Source organism: Scardinius erythrophthalmus, assembly GCF_964197995.2.
Source record: "Scardinius erythrophthalmus genome assembly, chromosome: 11".
Classification (NCBI taxonomy): domain Eukaryota; kingdom Metazoa; phylum Chordata; class Actinopteri; order Cypriniformes; family Leuciscidae; genus Scardinius; species Scardinius erythrophthalmus.
Genome location: NC_138231.1, coordinates 24,529,186 through 24,542,789, shown reverse-complemented (window position 1 = coordinate 24,542,789; position 13,604 = coordinate 24,529,186). Strand labels below are relative to the sequence as shown.

Sequence of the window (13,604 nt, the reverse complement as noted above, 5' to 3'; positions counted from 1 at the left end):
AAATGCAGAATTACCATTTTATTTCCAAGATTATAACTTGATTCCACTTGCTGAATTAAACATGCAGCATAATGAAGTCATACATGTAGAATATTACTGTTTGAAATGTTTACGTGGAATAATGCTGGTTTCCCTTACTGGTATACCAGGTGTCTTTAACTACTATATACTTAAATAAAAAAAATTATTGTTAGGTACAATGTACTTATTGTGTTGATGACTTTTGCTTCTATTGTGGTGTGATACGGGTAAGGAATAGGTTTAAAGAGTAAGGGAATTTATAATATAATATTTCTCATTTAAATAATTCCTGGCCAAGACTAAAAGAAGAAAGTTATACCTAGGATGGCATGAGGCTGAGTAAATTATGGGATAATTTGAATTTTGGGGTGAAATAACCCTTTAAGGGGCCTTACATTTCCAACACATGCTGAGTGCGGTCGACCAGCCACAACAGACCGGGGCCGGCTGACCAATCAGAGCCGCTTGTGCTTTATGGAAGGCAGGTTTTAAAGCGTTCAGACAGAGGGTGAAAGCAGGTGCTGCAACAATGTAAATTATAAGGAAATTGAGTTTTTTGAACATTAAATAATGTAAACCTACTCTAGTAGACCCCCAAAACAAAAATATGAACCTGTTAATGAGCATAATAGGACCTCTTTAAAATCAAGATGCTATGCTACATAAACATATAGGCTATATGTTGTAGCTATAGTAAGTTATTATAGTAACAGAAACAAACTGACAACGAGATTAAAAGTCACAAAATCCTGCCATATATTGAGGAGATGAATAAGTGAGTCTGTTATGATATTCCACTGCTCACAGGTCTAACTGTACTTTCTTGAACTTGATATCTCAGTACATTTAATAGATATTATGTCAATACTTATACAATTACAGTTCTTCAGCAATAGGGAGGCGAGATGTGGGTCTTTATTGTTTCCATGTGAGGGTGTTTTATTGCTGTGCGCTAAATCTCTAAATGGAAATCCACACCTGAGTTTGGGCCTAAGCACCTGTTCAGGAGATTGAGTCGGATTACTGTAATCTTTATTGAATGCGTCCGCGTCACGTTGACCAGGGATTTTCCTGCTCAAATTGCAACAAGGGAAAGATGTGTTGCCCATGCAGCAGAGAACGTGGTAAAGAAGCCATACGTCTGTTATTACTTGAACAAATTAATGTAGACCTTTTGGAACTATTGGAAATTTCTCTAAAGAAATCAAGGATGTAAAGTGATAGTTCACTCAAAAATGAAAATTCTGTCATTAATTACTAACCCTCATGTCGTTCCAAACTCATAAGACTTTCACATATCTTTGAAACACAAATGAAGACATTTTTTAATGAAACTGGAGAGATTGTTGTCCTTCCGTTGAAAGTCCATTCCACAAAAACTTTCAAGCATCATAAAGTTCATAAAGACATTGTAAAAGTAATCCATATGAATCAAGCAGTTTAATCAGTCTTCTAGATAATCGGTTTATATGATAAACAGATTTCATTTAGGCTTTTATTCATATGTAAACATTGATCAACACACACACATAGAGCTCATTAAATATGGTAAACAGAAGCTCAATGTGCTTTCAAGAATGAACCTCATCGGTTTGTAATGACTGACTGTTCATTTTTGGGTGAACTATCCCTTTAATTTTAAATGACATTCAGGCCACAAAATATTTTGATGTCTTAACAGCAACATGGGCTCAACCAATGGTGTGAGTTTGAGGCGGGTCTATCCGCTTGGTTGACCAATGGAATATAGGGGGAGTGTTTGAAAAACTGTTTGAAAACAATGATTATTACTGTTGCAGTTTAGTGACATTAATGGTGCAGTATTACATACTTCATGTGAAATAAGTGTACTCTTATAATCCATGTTGTTTGGTTTGGTTTTTGTGGTCAAATATTTTTGACATTCGAATTCTATAAGTTCAATAATTGTCTGACAAGCATGTACAAACTCATGTGGTAATCATAGTTAAGATGAAAAATTTGCTCTCGATGACCTCATTTAGTTTCACAATATATACAAAACATCTTAAACATGACATCATCTGAAAATCTTAAACAAAACATCATTTGAATTCTAAAGGTCCGCTCACAATGTGAGCCTCTCGCATTGTTCAATAACTGTCTGAAAAGCATTTCCATACTCTTTGTCATTGTTCATAGCAAGTTTAAATTTTAAGAGAATCATATCCTTGGGCACAGAACTGTGGTTATCACATTACAGGAACCACAATCAGTTGAGTTATTTAAATTATTTACAACTCGTATCAAAATCTCTTCTATTTTGTACCTCTTATTTTTTATTGCTAGAAAATACCGGCCCTGTATTGTTTAGTAGTTGTCCTCTTAATATACAGTATAATATAAATACATTACATATAATAAATGTACAATTTCTTGAAAATTATTCAAATAAATAAAGTCATTTAAGAATGTAATAGTGAGACTGACTCTTTTACATAATTTCATGTGTATTCTAGCATGACTGGAACGTTGACCAATCATCATCCAGTAAAGGAACTATGCATTAATTTAAAAAATATATATATTTTTTATATCAGTGGGATTGAATGTAGCCATATTTTAAGTTTTCTTGTACTCACTACTGAAAATGATGTTGAATTTTTAAATGTACCCAGATAGCATCTGAAAAACACAACACAAGTATTCAAAGAATGACTGAAAGTAATTGACTTGAATTTAGAGTGGAGCCCAATATTGCATTCTCTTCTTATTGGATAACTTCATTTCAGGATTAATTTAGCATGCCATCTGACTCCTAAACAATACTGACCCGTGAAGCGGACACACAGAGATCCTTCAGACCTGCACACTGTGACTGTAGTACAACAAGATACCAGAGTATGATCGTTCAGCAAAGATATTAAAAAACCTGTTCTGACTTGTGGACATTCAACACTGACCTGTGTTTAGTCATAACAATCTACAGGTGTAAAAATATGCAGTTTGATCTGTCTGTATGTCTGTCTGTCTATCTATGTTCACCTGTCTGTCTGTCTAACTGTCTGTGTGTCTATCTATCAAATTCATTGTAATTATATTTTTAAATTCCACTGCATCATGTGTAATAAATATTATAATATACTGTATATTCAGTTTATATATTATTTTTTAACATACCCTATAATACCCACAATCCCCCTCAGCACTGCCTCAGAAACACTAAACCGTTACAAAACATTAAGCACTGGTTTCACAAAGAAGTGCAAGATTTATTCCCTGAGTTTGTTCAGAACAAGTTGCACAAGTTCATACTGAAAGTCCACACTTCACATTTATGTAACATAGATGAATTACGCAAGTCCATACATAAACCTGGCAATATAAAACAGACATTCAGATCATTACAGTATTTAAACACATCATGTCAACAGCCATCTGCAGTATATCTGAGTCAACGTCTTCTGTCAGCAGAGCTAATGGAGGAATTTGACAAATGACCTCAGGAATGTGAAGCTGTGCCTTCAAAGTCTTCATAAACATACAGGATTTCGTGGAAACTGCAGGCCTGCTCCTTTTCTGCCTATATAGACTAGTTTCTGTGTATAAGGAGAACTCTCAAGTGAAAACAAGTCACCGGTCTTCAAAGGGGTTAGCTTAGTACATACCAGACATATATGCATGTACAAACTCATAACTATGTGGTAACCATAGTAAAGATGAAAAATTTGCTCTCGATGACCTCATTTAGTTTCACAATAAATTCCTTTATACAAAACATCTTGATCAAACAACATCTCTGAAGTAATGACAAGAATGTTTCTACATCCACATCTGAGATTTAACAAGGTAAACAGTTGAATCATGAATCAAACCTTCTGTCTCACTGACAAAAATGCTTTGGATCAATTCAGAGCACCCATTTATATTAAGACAGGACTGTTAGATACATCCGGTCAAAGGTTTGAGACGATCCTGATGGTGAAGTCCTCATGTTCTTCTAATCTAGAGCATCGACAGATAGTCCTGTGAACAGACTTGCAGTGTTTTTAAAGCCTGGGCGACCCACATCTCCAACAGCAAGCCTCCACACACCGCCAGGAGAGACAGACGGCGACTGCAGTTCAGAATCACTGGAACATGGAGAATGTATCTTAAAAAAAATCTAGATTAAAACGTGCCAGTAAATATGTATTGTTAGCAGTGTTGGGGGTAACTCAATACAAGTAACTTGAGTTATGTAATCAGATTACTTTTTCAAGTAACTAGTAAAGTGACGCATTACTTTTTCAATTTACAACAAAATATCTAATTTACTTTTTCAAATAAGTAACGCCAGTTACTTTTTGACATTTATTGACTGACAGCTCTTGTCCTCATGTTGAGATAAATAAAGTGAGGAGGTGTTGTGTGCGCTGTGTAAACATGATGGTTATTTATGTTCTAGATTAAATGTGCACATGCATTTACTCATCTCACTTGCACAAAAACATTCAGGGCCCTATTTTAAGGATCTAAGCGCTGGTCTAAAGTGCACGGCGCAAGTTCACTTAAGTCAAGTCAAGTCATCTTCATTTATATAGCGCTTTTAACAATGTAGATTGTTTCAAAGCAGCTTTACAGAGATAAACGTATAATAAGGCGTGTCCGAATCCACTTTTGCTAGTTTAACGACAGGAAAAATGGTCGCACTCCCGGCGCATGGTCTAAAAGGGTTGTCCCTTTTCTCTTAATGAGTAATGGGTGTGTTTTGGGATTTACATGCGTTAAAGCAATCAGAGTCTCATCTCCCATTCCCTATAAAAGCCAGTTGCGCTTGCGCCATGGCAGATTCGCTATTTACATGACGGAATTTGATAGTGGAAAGACCGAACGCGTCTCCAGAGCGCAAACGGAACTGCTCGTGCGCGAGGTAAAAGTGCACAAGCAGACCATCTACGAGACAAGCCGGGTTCCACCATATCTTTATGTACACAATAATAATATTTTACATTGTAATCCTTTTATTTTAAATATTTGGCATGTTTGTGTGCTGCTGTGCGTCCCTGTGTGTTTAATAAGCAGAGTGTACGCGCATTGTGGACACACCTATCGGCGCACATTACTAACGCGCTCATTAAATAACAAAAAAATATTGCGCCACTGACCAGGATTCAGTTAGTCAATAGCGCAGTCTATTTCTGTTGCCTCAAAATAGCAACGCGCCAACAATGCGCCTGAACACTCCTCGTTTTCAGACCAGCCCATGGGCGCACAAATGGGCGCAAATGCATCTGCTATTAAAACAACGTGGTGCAGGACGTGAAAATCATAACTACGTCGGACTGACACTAGCAAAAAACACTTGCGCCGCGCTTGGCGCTGCATTGCGCCGGGTGTAAGATAGGGCCCTCAGTATTCCTCAAAATGAATAAAACCAGAAAATGCAATCTCTGAATTTTACGCAAAACTTATAATTAATTATATTAAATTACACAAATAATACTTTATGTATTTAATCTCACTTTATTAACCAATGTCTTTTCTGCTGACCTTCAATGATCTAATTCAACCATTCTAATAAGCAAAAATGACTTTAGATTAAATTTTAAAATAAGAGTGTTGAACTTCCTTCTCCTGTATCCTATTTGTTCTTTTATCCAGAACAGCAGCACAGCTGAAAGGTTACTTTGAGCGGCGCCCTCTACTGTACAGACGTAAATATGCATTTCCTTCAGCCTGAGGCTTATTATGACCGCCGCTAGCGTAGCTAGCGAAAGCGGTCATATAGGGATTGTCAAAGTTTTTTTTTTTTTTTTTCCCGTCACCTTACTGAATTTTTCGTCAACGATACCAGGGACACCGAAACACCGGGGAACATGAAATTTGGTGAGCATGTAGCCCCACTAGACTTCTAAGGAAAAATTTCGTTTGGTCCCCGGGGGCCACTCCCCCCCCCGCGCTGGGCCCCCCCAAACCCCAAAAAATGCAGTTTTTCCTAAATAACTACCTGAACCGTGGCACCGAGGATGAAGAAATTTTTATGGTATGTTGGTCTACTAGACTTTTACGGAAAAATTTCATTTGGTCCCCGGGGGCCACTTCCCCCCCCGCGCTGGGGCCCCTGTAAATTTTTCGTCAACGATACCAGGGACACCGAAGCACCGGGGAACATGAAATTTGGTGGGCATGTAGCCCCACTAGACTTCTAAGGAAAAATTTCGTTTGGTCCCCGGGGGCCACTCCCCCCCCGCGCTGGGCCCCCCCAAACCCCAAAAAATGCAGTTTTTCCTAAATAACTACCTGAACCGTGGCACCGAGGATGAAGAAATTTTTATGGTATGTTGGTCTACTAGACTTTTACAGAAAAATTTCGTTTGGTCCCCGGGGGCCACTTCCCCCCCCGCGCTGGGGCCCCCGTAAATTTTTCGTCAACGATACCAGGGACACCGAAGCACCGAGGAACATGAAATTTGGTGGGCATGTAGCCCCACTAGACTTCTAAGGAAAAATTTCGTTTGGTCCCCGGGGGCCACTCCCCCCCCCGCGCTGGGCCCCCCCAAACCCAAAAAAATGCAGTTTTTCCTAAATAACTACCTGAACCGTGGCACCGAGGATGAAGAAATTTTTATGGTATGTTGGTCTACTAGACTTTTACAGAAAAATTTCGTTTGGTCCCCGGGGGCCACTTCCCCCCCCCCGCTGGGGCCCCCGTAAATTTTTCGTCAACGATACCAGGGACACCGAAGCACCGGGGAACATGAAATTTGGTGGGCATGTAGCCCCACTAGAATTCTAAGGAAAAATTTAGTTTGGTCCCCGGGGGCCACTCCCCCCCCCGCGCTGGGCCCCCCCAAACCCCAAAAAATGCAGTTTTTCCTAAATAACTACCTGAACCGTGGCACCGAGGATGAAGAAATTTTTATGGTATGTTGGTCTACTAGACTTTTACGGAAAAATTTCATTTGGTCCACGGGGGCCACTTCCCCCCCCGCGCTGGGGCCCCCGTAAATTTTTCGTCAACGATACCAGGGACACCGAAGCACCGGGGAACATGAAATTTGGTGGGCATGTAGCCCCACTAGACTTCTAAGGAAAAATTTCGTTTGGTCCCCGGAGGCCACTCCCCCCCCCCCCGCGCTGGGCCCCCCCAAACCCAAAACAATGCAGTTTTTCCTAAATAACTACCTGAACCGTGGCACCGAGGATGAAGAAATTTTTATGGTATGTTGGTCTACTAGACTTTTACAGAAAAATTTCGTTTGGTCCCCGGGGGCCACTTCCCCCCCCGCGCTGGGGCCCCCGTAAATTTTTCGTCAACGATACCAGGGACACCGAAGCACTGGGGAACATGAAATTTGGTGGGCATGTAGCCCCACTAGACTTCTAAGGAAAAATTTGATTTGGTCCCCGGGGGCCACTCCCCCCCCGCGCTGGGCCCCCCCAAACCCAAAAAAATGCAGTTTTTCCTAAATAACTACCTGAACCGTGGCACCGAGGATGAAGAAATTTTTATGGTATGTTGGTCTACTAGACTTTTACAGAAAAATTTCGTTTGGTCCCCGGGGGCCACTTCCCCCCCCGCGCTGGGGCCCCCGTAAATTTTTCGTCAACGATACCAGGGACACCGAAGCACCGGGGAACATGAAATTTGGTGGGCATGTAGCCCCACTAGACTTCTAAGGAAAAATTTCGTTTGGTCCCCGGGGGCCACTCCCCCCCCCGCGCTGGGCCCCCCCAAACCCAAAAAAAATGCAGTTTTTCCTAAATAACTACCTGAACCGTGGCACCGAGGATGAAGAAATTTTTATGGTATGTTGGTCTACTAGACTTTTAGGGAAAAATTTCGTTTGGTCCCCGGGGGCCACTTCCCCCCCCCCCCCGCGCTGGGGCCCCCGTAAATTTTTCGTCAACGATACCAGGGACACCGAAGCACCGGGGAACATGAAATTTGGTGGGCATGTAGCCCCACTAGACTTCTAAGGAAAAATTTCGTTTGGTCCCCGGGGGCCACTTCCCCCCCCGCGCTGGGGACCCCGTAAATTTTTCGTCAACGATACCAGGGACACCGAAGCACCGGGGAACATGAAATTTGGTGGGCATTTAGCCCCACTAGACTTCTAAGGAAAAATTTCGGTTGGTCCCCGGGGGCCACTCCCCCCCCGGGCTGGGCCCCCCAAACCCAGAAAAATGCAGTTTTTCCTAAATAACTACCTGAACCGTGGCACCGAGGATGAAGAAATTTTTATGGTATGTTGGTCTACTAGACTTTTAGGGAAAAATTTCGTTTGGTCCCCGGGGGCCACTTCCCCCCCCCCCCGCGCTGGGGCCCCCGTAAATTTTTTGTCAACGATACCAGGGACACTGAAGCACCGGGGAACATGAAATTTGGTGGGCATGTAGCCCCACTAGACTTCTAAGGAAAAATTTCGTTTGGTCCCCGGGGGCCACTCCCCCCCCGCGCTGGGCCCCCCCAAACCCAAAAAAATGCAGTTTTTCCTAAATAACTACCTGAACCGTGGCACCGAGGATGAAGAAATTTTTATGGTATGTTGGTCTACTAGACTTTTACGGAAAAATTTCGTTTGGTCCCCGGGGGCCACTTCCCCCCCTGAGCTGGGGCCCCCGTAAATTTTTCGTCAACGATACCAGGGACACCGAAGCACCGGGGAACATGAAATTTGGTGGGCATGTAGCCCCACTAGACTTCTACGGAAAAATTTCGTTTGGTCCCCGGGGGCCACTCCCCCCCCCGCGCTGGGCCCCCCCAAACCCAAAAAAATGCAGTTTTTCCTAAATAACTACCTGAACCGTGGCAACGAGGATGAAGAAATTTTTATGGTATGTTGCTCTTAAGGGCCCACATCAACCTAGCCCATAATCACTCATTTGTGATTTGCGCCCCTCCCATAAAAAATGAAAATGCAATATTATTCTGCTTTAATCGCCCCTATCTTCAGTGGAGATGTTCAGAACTGCACCATATTTCATGTGTATGATTAACTTGACATCCTCTGGGGGTATCCTCTGCTAAGTTTTGTAGAATTTCATCCATGGGGGGGTATAAAATAAATTCATTTATGTGCACATTTAGTGACTGTACACTCATCGGCCTGTAGATGGTGCTGTTGAGCGAAGGGTTGCTGGTTTAGGATGATACTGTCACACACACACATGCAGGAATACAAAGAAACGCAAGCATGCACACACACTGACATCCACACGCACAGACACACACCCATACACACACATACAAATCCACATGCACAGACACACACACACAAACACACACGTGCACACATGTACGCACACATACATACACGCACACACACACACACACACACACACACACACACACACACACACACACACACACACACACACACACACACACACACACACACACACACACACACACAGACACACACATACACAAACACACACACACACACACACACACACACACACACACACACACACACACACACACACACACACACACACACACAGACAGACATGCACATACTATTACTTTTTTTAGGTATATACATAAACACGCAATACAGCCAAATTACTCCACGTCATTTATTTTTGTGGAAAGCCAGTGCAGGCCTGAGCGGCGGTCATATTTTGTACCGCGATGCGGTACATCTAGTTTATTTCACTTTTGGTGTGAAAGGGCCTTTACATTTGCCAAAAATAGAATTTTTTTGTTGTTATTAAAAAACAAACAAGCAAGCCCAGCTCAGGTGAGAAAAAGTAACCAAAAGTAATGTAACGCATTGTTTTTCATAAAAAATAAAGTAACGCAATTAGTTACTTTTTTTGGGAGTAACGCAATATTGTAACACAATACTTTTAAAAGTAACTTTCCCCAACACTGACTGTTAGTATTCATGTTGGTTTGATATGATACAAAAGCTTGTTTCAATTTAGAACTAATACACTGATAGATTTGATATCCCTATAACAGTGTTGGTGAAACATCTGTTCAGACCACAGGAACTTCTGGGAGTGACCTGTACCTCCAGGACCTTACGCAAACAATCTAACCCTCCATGTGAACGCATGTGTGTGGGAAACTGAGCCCGTGGGAGGGAGAGAAAGTATTTACTTTGGTTCTGTGAGTGTTATGCGCACATTTCGCTTTGCCTCTGGGTGTTTACGTGAAAGAGAGTGTATGCTTATCTTGTGCTGCCAGTGAGTGCGTTTAACTTGTATGTGTTCCATGAATATAGGTGTTTGTTGATCTTTACCTCTTATGGCTTGTGAATTTGAGGTCAGAACGAACAGTCGTATGAGGCCGAAGCAGAGCGGGGAGAAATCGTGCTCCCAGATGACAGCCGGGATCAACAGCACTTTGCCGTAGCCAGACAGCAGAAGTGCCTTTAACAGCGGAGTGAATTCAAAAGAAGCACCAGAGAAGAGCTTCGCCATCCAGAGAATGACCAACACACCTGTGCAGAACACGGCCAGTTCTAGAAACCAAACAAAGCACAGGCTGTTAGGGTGAATCGATGCATTAGCACATTATTTTCATGATAATTAAGCACATTTTCCACTCCAAACAATATTCTAATTACTGTAATGCAATCTTTTACATTACAGTAATAAGGATACGAATAGTAGGTAACACTTTACTTCTCCCTGTGGTGAAAATCAAGCTTTGAAATGTTGTTTATATGTCTATGTGGTGTTTTTAATATGCTTTAAGACAAACCATGTGTAAATTCACAAGTCAACACCATTGCTGAGTATTTTCTTCTTAAAACTGCAGTGAACCAAAGACAGTCTCAAAAACGCGGTTTGAAATCGCTGGTGTTTCTGACGTCACAAACTACCCAAATGGGAGTCTATGGCATCCCTATGAACTGTAAGTGGGAGAATTATGAAAATGGGCACACTTGTAGTGATAGTAATGTATAGTAATCTGAACAATTTTGAAGTCTCTAGGACCAACTCTATTGCGCCATTACCAGTTCAAAAATTCACATTTGAAACGGTTGTAACTTTTGAACCCTTTGTTCTAGAAAAATAAAACTTGGTACACCGGATTCATCTTAACATGCTGATGACACTTAACATCTTATTTTATTCTTTGATTCTAATCGATCTTTGGACCGTGCTGCACAACTGTTATCTGGAGTAATGATACTGAAAATTCAGCTTTGCATCACAGGGATAAATTACATTTTAAAATATATTACAGTAGCAAACAGTTATTTTAAATTGAAATAATATTTTACAATATTACTGTTTACTGTTGATAGTTACCAGTGTTGGGGAAAGTTACTTTTAAAAGTAATGCATTAGAATATTGCGTTACTCCCCCAAAAAAGTAATTAATTGCATTACTTAGTTACTTTTTATGAAAAGTAATGTGTTACGTTACTTTTTCTTCTCACCTGGGCTGGGCTTGCTTGTTTTTTTTTTTTTTTATAACAAGACCAACAAAAAAGTTATATTTTTGGCAAATGTTAAGGCCCTTTCACACCAAAAGTGAACTGAATAAGCCTCAGGCTGAAGGAAATGTATATTTACGCTTGTACAGTAAAGGGTGCTGCTCAAACTAACATTTCAGCTGCGCTGCTGTTCTGGATTAAAGAACAATAATATACAGGAGAAGGAAGTTCAACACTCTTATTTCTAAATCTTATAAAGTAATTTTTGCTTATTAGTATGGTTGAATTAGATCATTGAAGGTCAGCAGCAAAGACATTAATAAAGTGAGATTAAATTCACAAAGTATATTTGTGTAATTTAATAGTTAATTATAAAAGTTGAGTAAAATTCTAAGATTGCATTTTACTGTTTTTATTTATTTTGAGCAGTGAGATGAGTAAGTTCACATTTACTCTAGAACTACAATAACCATCATGTTTACACAGCGCACACACCACCACCTCACTTTGTTTCTCTCAACAGAGAGCTGTCAGTCAATAAATGTGAAAAAGTAACTAGCGTTACTTATTTGGAAAAGTAACTTAGATATTTTATAGCAAATTGAAAAAGTAATGCATTACTTTACTAGTTACTTGAAAAAGTAATCTGATTACGTAACTCAAGTTACTTGTAATGATTTACCCCCAACACTGATAGTTACATTGACTATAAACCCTTAAATACTCTATTACATAATACCTTTAAAATATGCATAACTTGTACACTACTTTGTGTTACCCAACAACTCAATTAGTGCTTCTCAATAATTCCATCCAATTAGTCAGAGCCAAACACAATGATTTACCCAGCGCAGCCAGTGCAAACATGCAATAAAACTCCCATTCTTTGGTGTAACGAATGATGTCAGCGGGGTCATTGCTGGGCTGGGACCCCTGCTGGAGGGACCAGCGCAGATACGCCTCACACAGCAGACAGAACACACACAGTTTCCAGTGGATCTAGAGAGAGAGTATCAGAGGCTGTGTTTACAATGGAATACTATGCTTACTATTTATGCAATATGCAGTCTGTATTCTGTGCACAGTGTGACAATTGGTAGATAGCACAGGTACGTCTGTAAGATGTCTGCTAAAGATCTGTTAATCTGGAAAGCATCTGCTGTCTAAAAACATCTGAAACATCTGAAATAACGTCTTAGAAAGCAGTTTTGCAATGCACACATTCTAAATCTTAAACATCTTAAAGACATAGGTATTCTAAATGTCTATATGACATCTAACAGGAAACGTCCTAGAGACGTATTGCAGGTGAGCAAACACTAAAAATTACGTCTTGCAGATGTAAATGCAGACATCAAATAGTTGTCTCAGAGATTTACTTGTGCTATCAGAGTAACTTTCTGTACACATATTTTTTTTCCAAAACAAAAGTAAAAATACATTTTACTCACATTGATCTCAGTGTTGAAGAGTATATGTCTAAAGGCCTGGATTTTGCATAGAGTGGCATCTATCAGAATAATAACTGGATCATATTCTATGTATTTGTCAACCGGCTTCTTGCATGAACTCTGCAAAGGGGAATAAAAAATATAATTTACAAAAAAAAACATATCTACAGATATTAGTGACAATATTAGACAAAACATCAATTTCATAATTGTATTATGTCTTTTTTAAGGCATTAAATAGCCTATAATGTATTTCAAATGCAGAAATGTGGAAGATGGACTTACAGCATCAGATAATATTGCATTTTTAATTCATTTAAATTCTTTAAAGGAACTCTTCTTTAAGCATTGTCAATAAACAGCAGTTTCACCATATATTCGTTGTATTTTTTTCTTCTTTTTTGCCAGGCTTTAACTTTGGATGTGCTCAACAGATGGGGGTTTCAGCCAAGAAAAATATAAATACAGCAAAAAATATAAATGGAGTAAAATAGCGACATATATCAGCGGGCTTCCCTATCTATATGCATTACAATAGGCCGCCCTAAACTGTGAGCATGCTAACCTCAACAGATCAGATAAAACCAGACTAAACTAGAAAAGATGATGTACTCACACATCTGGTGAGCTTCAGTATGCCATGGCTGTAGTCTCGATACAGTTCGGTTGCATCTTCGTTACACTCGACACATTTGAACAGTCCCGATGCCATTCTCCGTATGACAGCACGAAAACACGCCTACTGCTTCCTGATCCTCCATTAGAGGCGGGGCTTATAGCGCCACTGATGGGA

At 40.3% G+C, this 13,604-nt stretch overlaps 1 protein-coding gene across 2 annotated transcripts; it reads right to left on the bottom strand.

Moving 5' to 3' along the window:
- Positions 1-2,739: 2,739 nt before the first annotated feature.
- On the bottom strand, positions 2,740-13,595 carry arv1 (ARV1 homolog, fatty acid homeostasis modulator). Of its 2 annotated transcripts, none has more exons than XM_081378735.1 (5): positions 13,428-13,595; positions 12,812-12,931; positions 12,206-12,359; positions 10,215-10,436; positions 2,740-4,112 (listed from the first exon to the last, which is right to left on the bottom strand). In XM_081378735.1, exons 1-5 carry the CDS (start codon positions 13,521-13,523, stop codon positions 3,985-3,987), a joined length of 720 nt encoding a protein of 239 aa, XP_081234861.1. In that variant the 5' UTR covers positions 13,524-13,595; the 3' UTR covers positions 2,740-3,984. The 2 variants fall into 2 exon arrangements, with proteins under 2 accessions (XP_081234861.1, XP_081234862.1); XM_081378736.1 differs by having other exon boundaries at positions 3,234-4,144; positions 13,428-13,583.
- Positions 13,596-13,604: the final 9 nt, after the last annotated feature.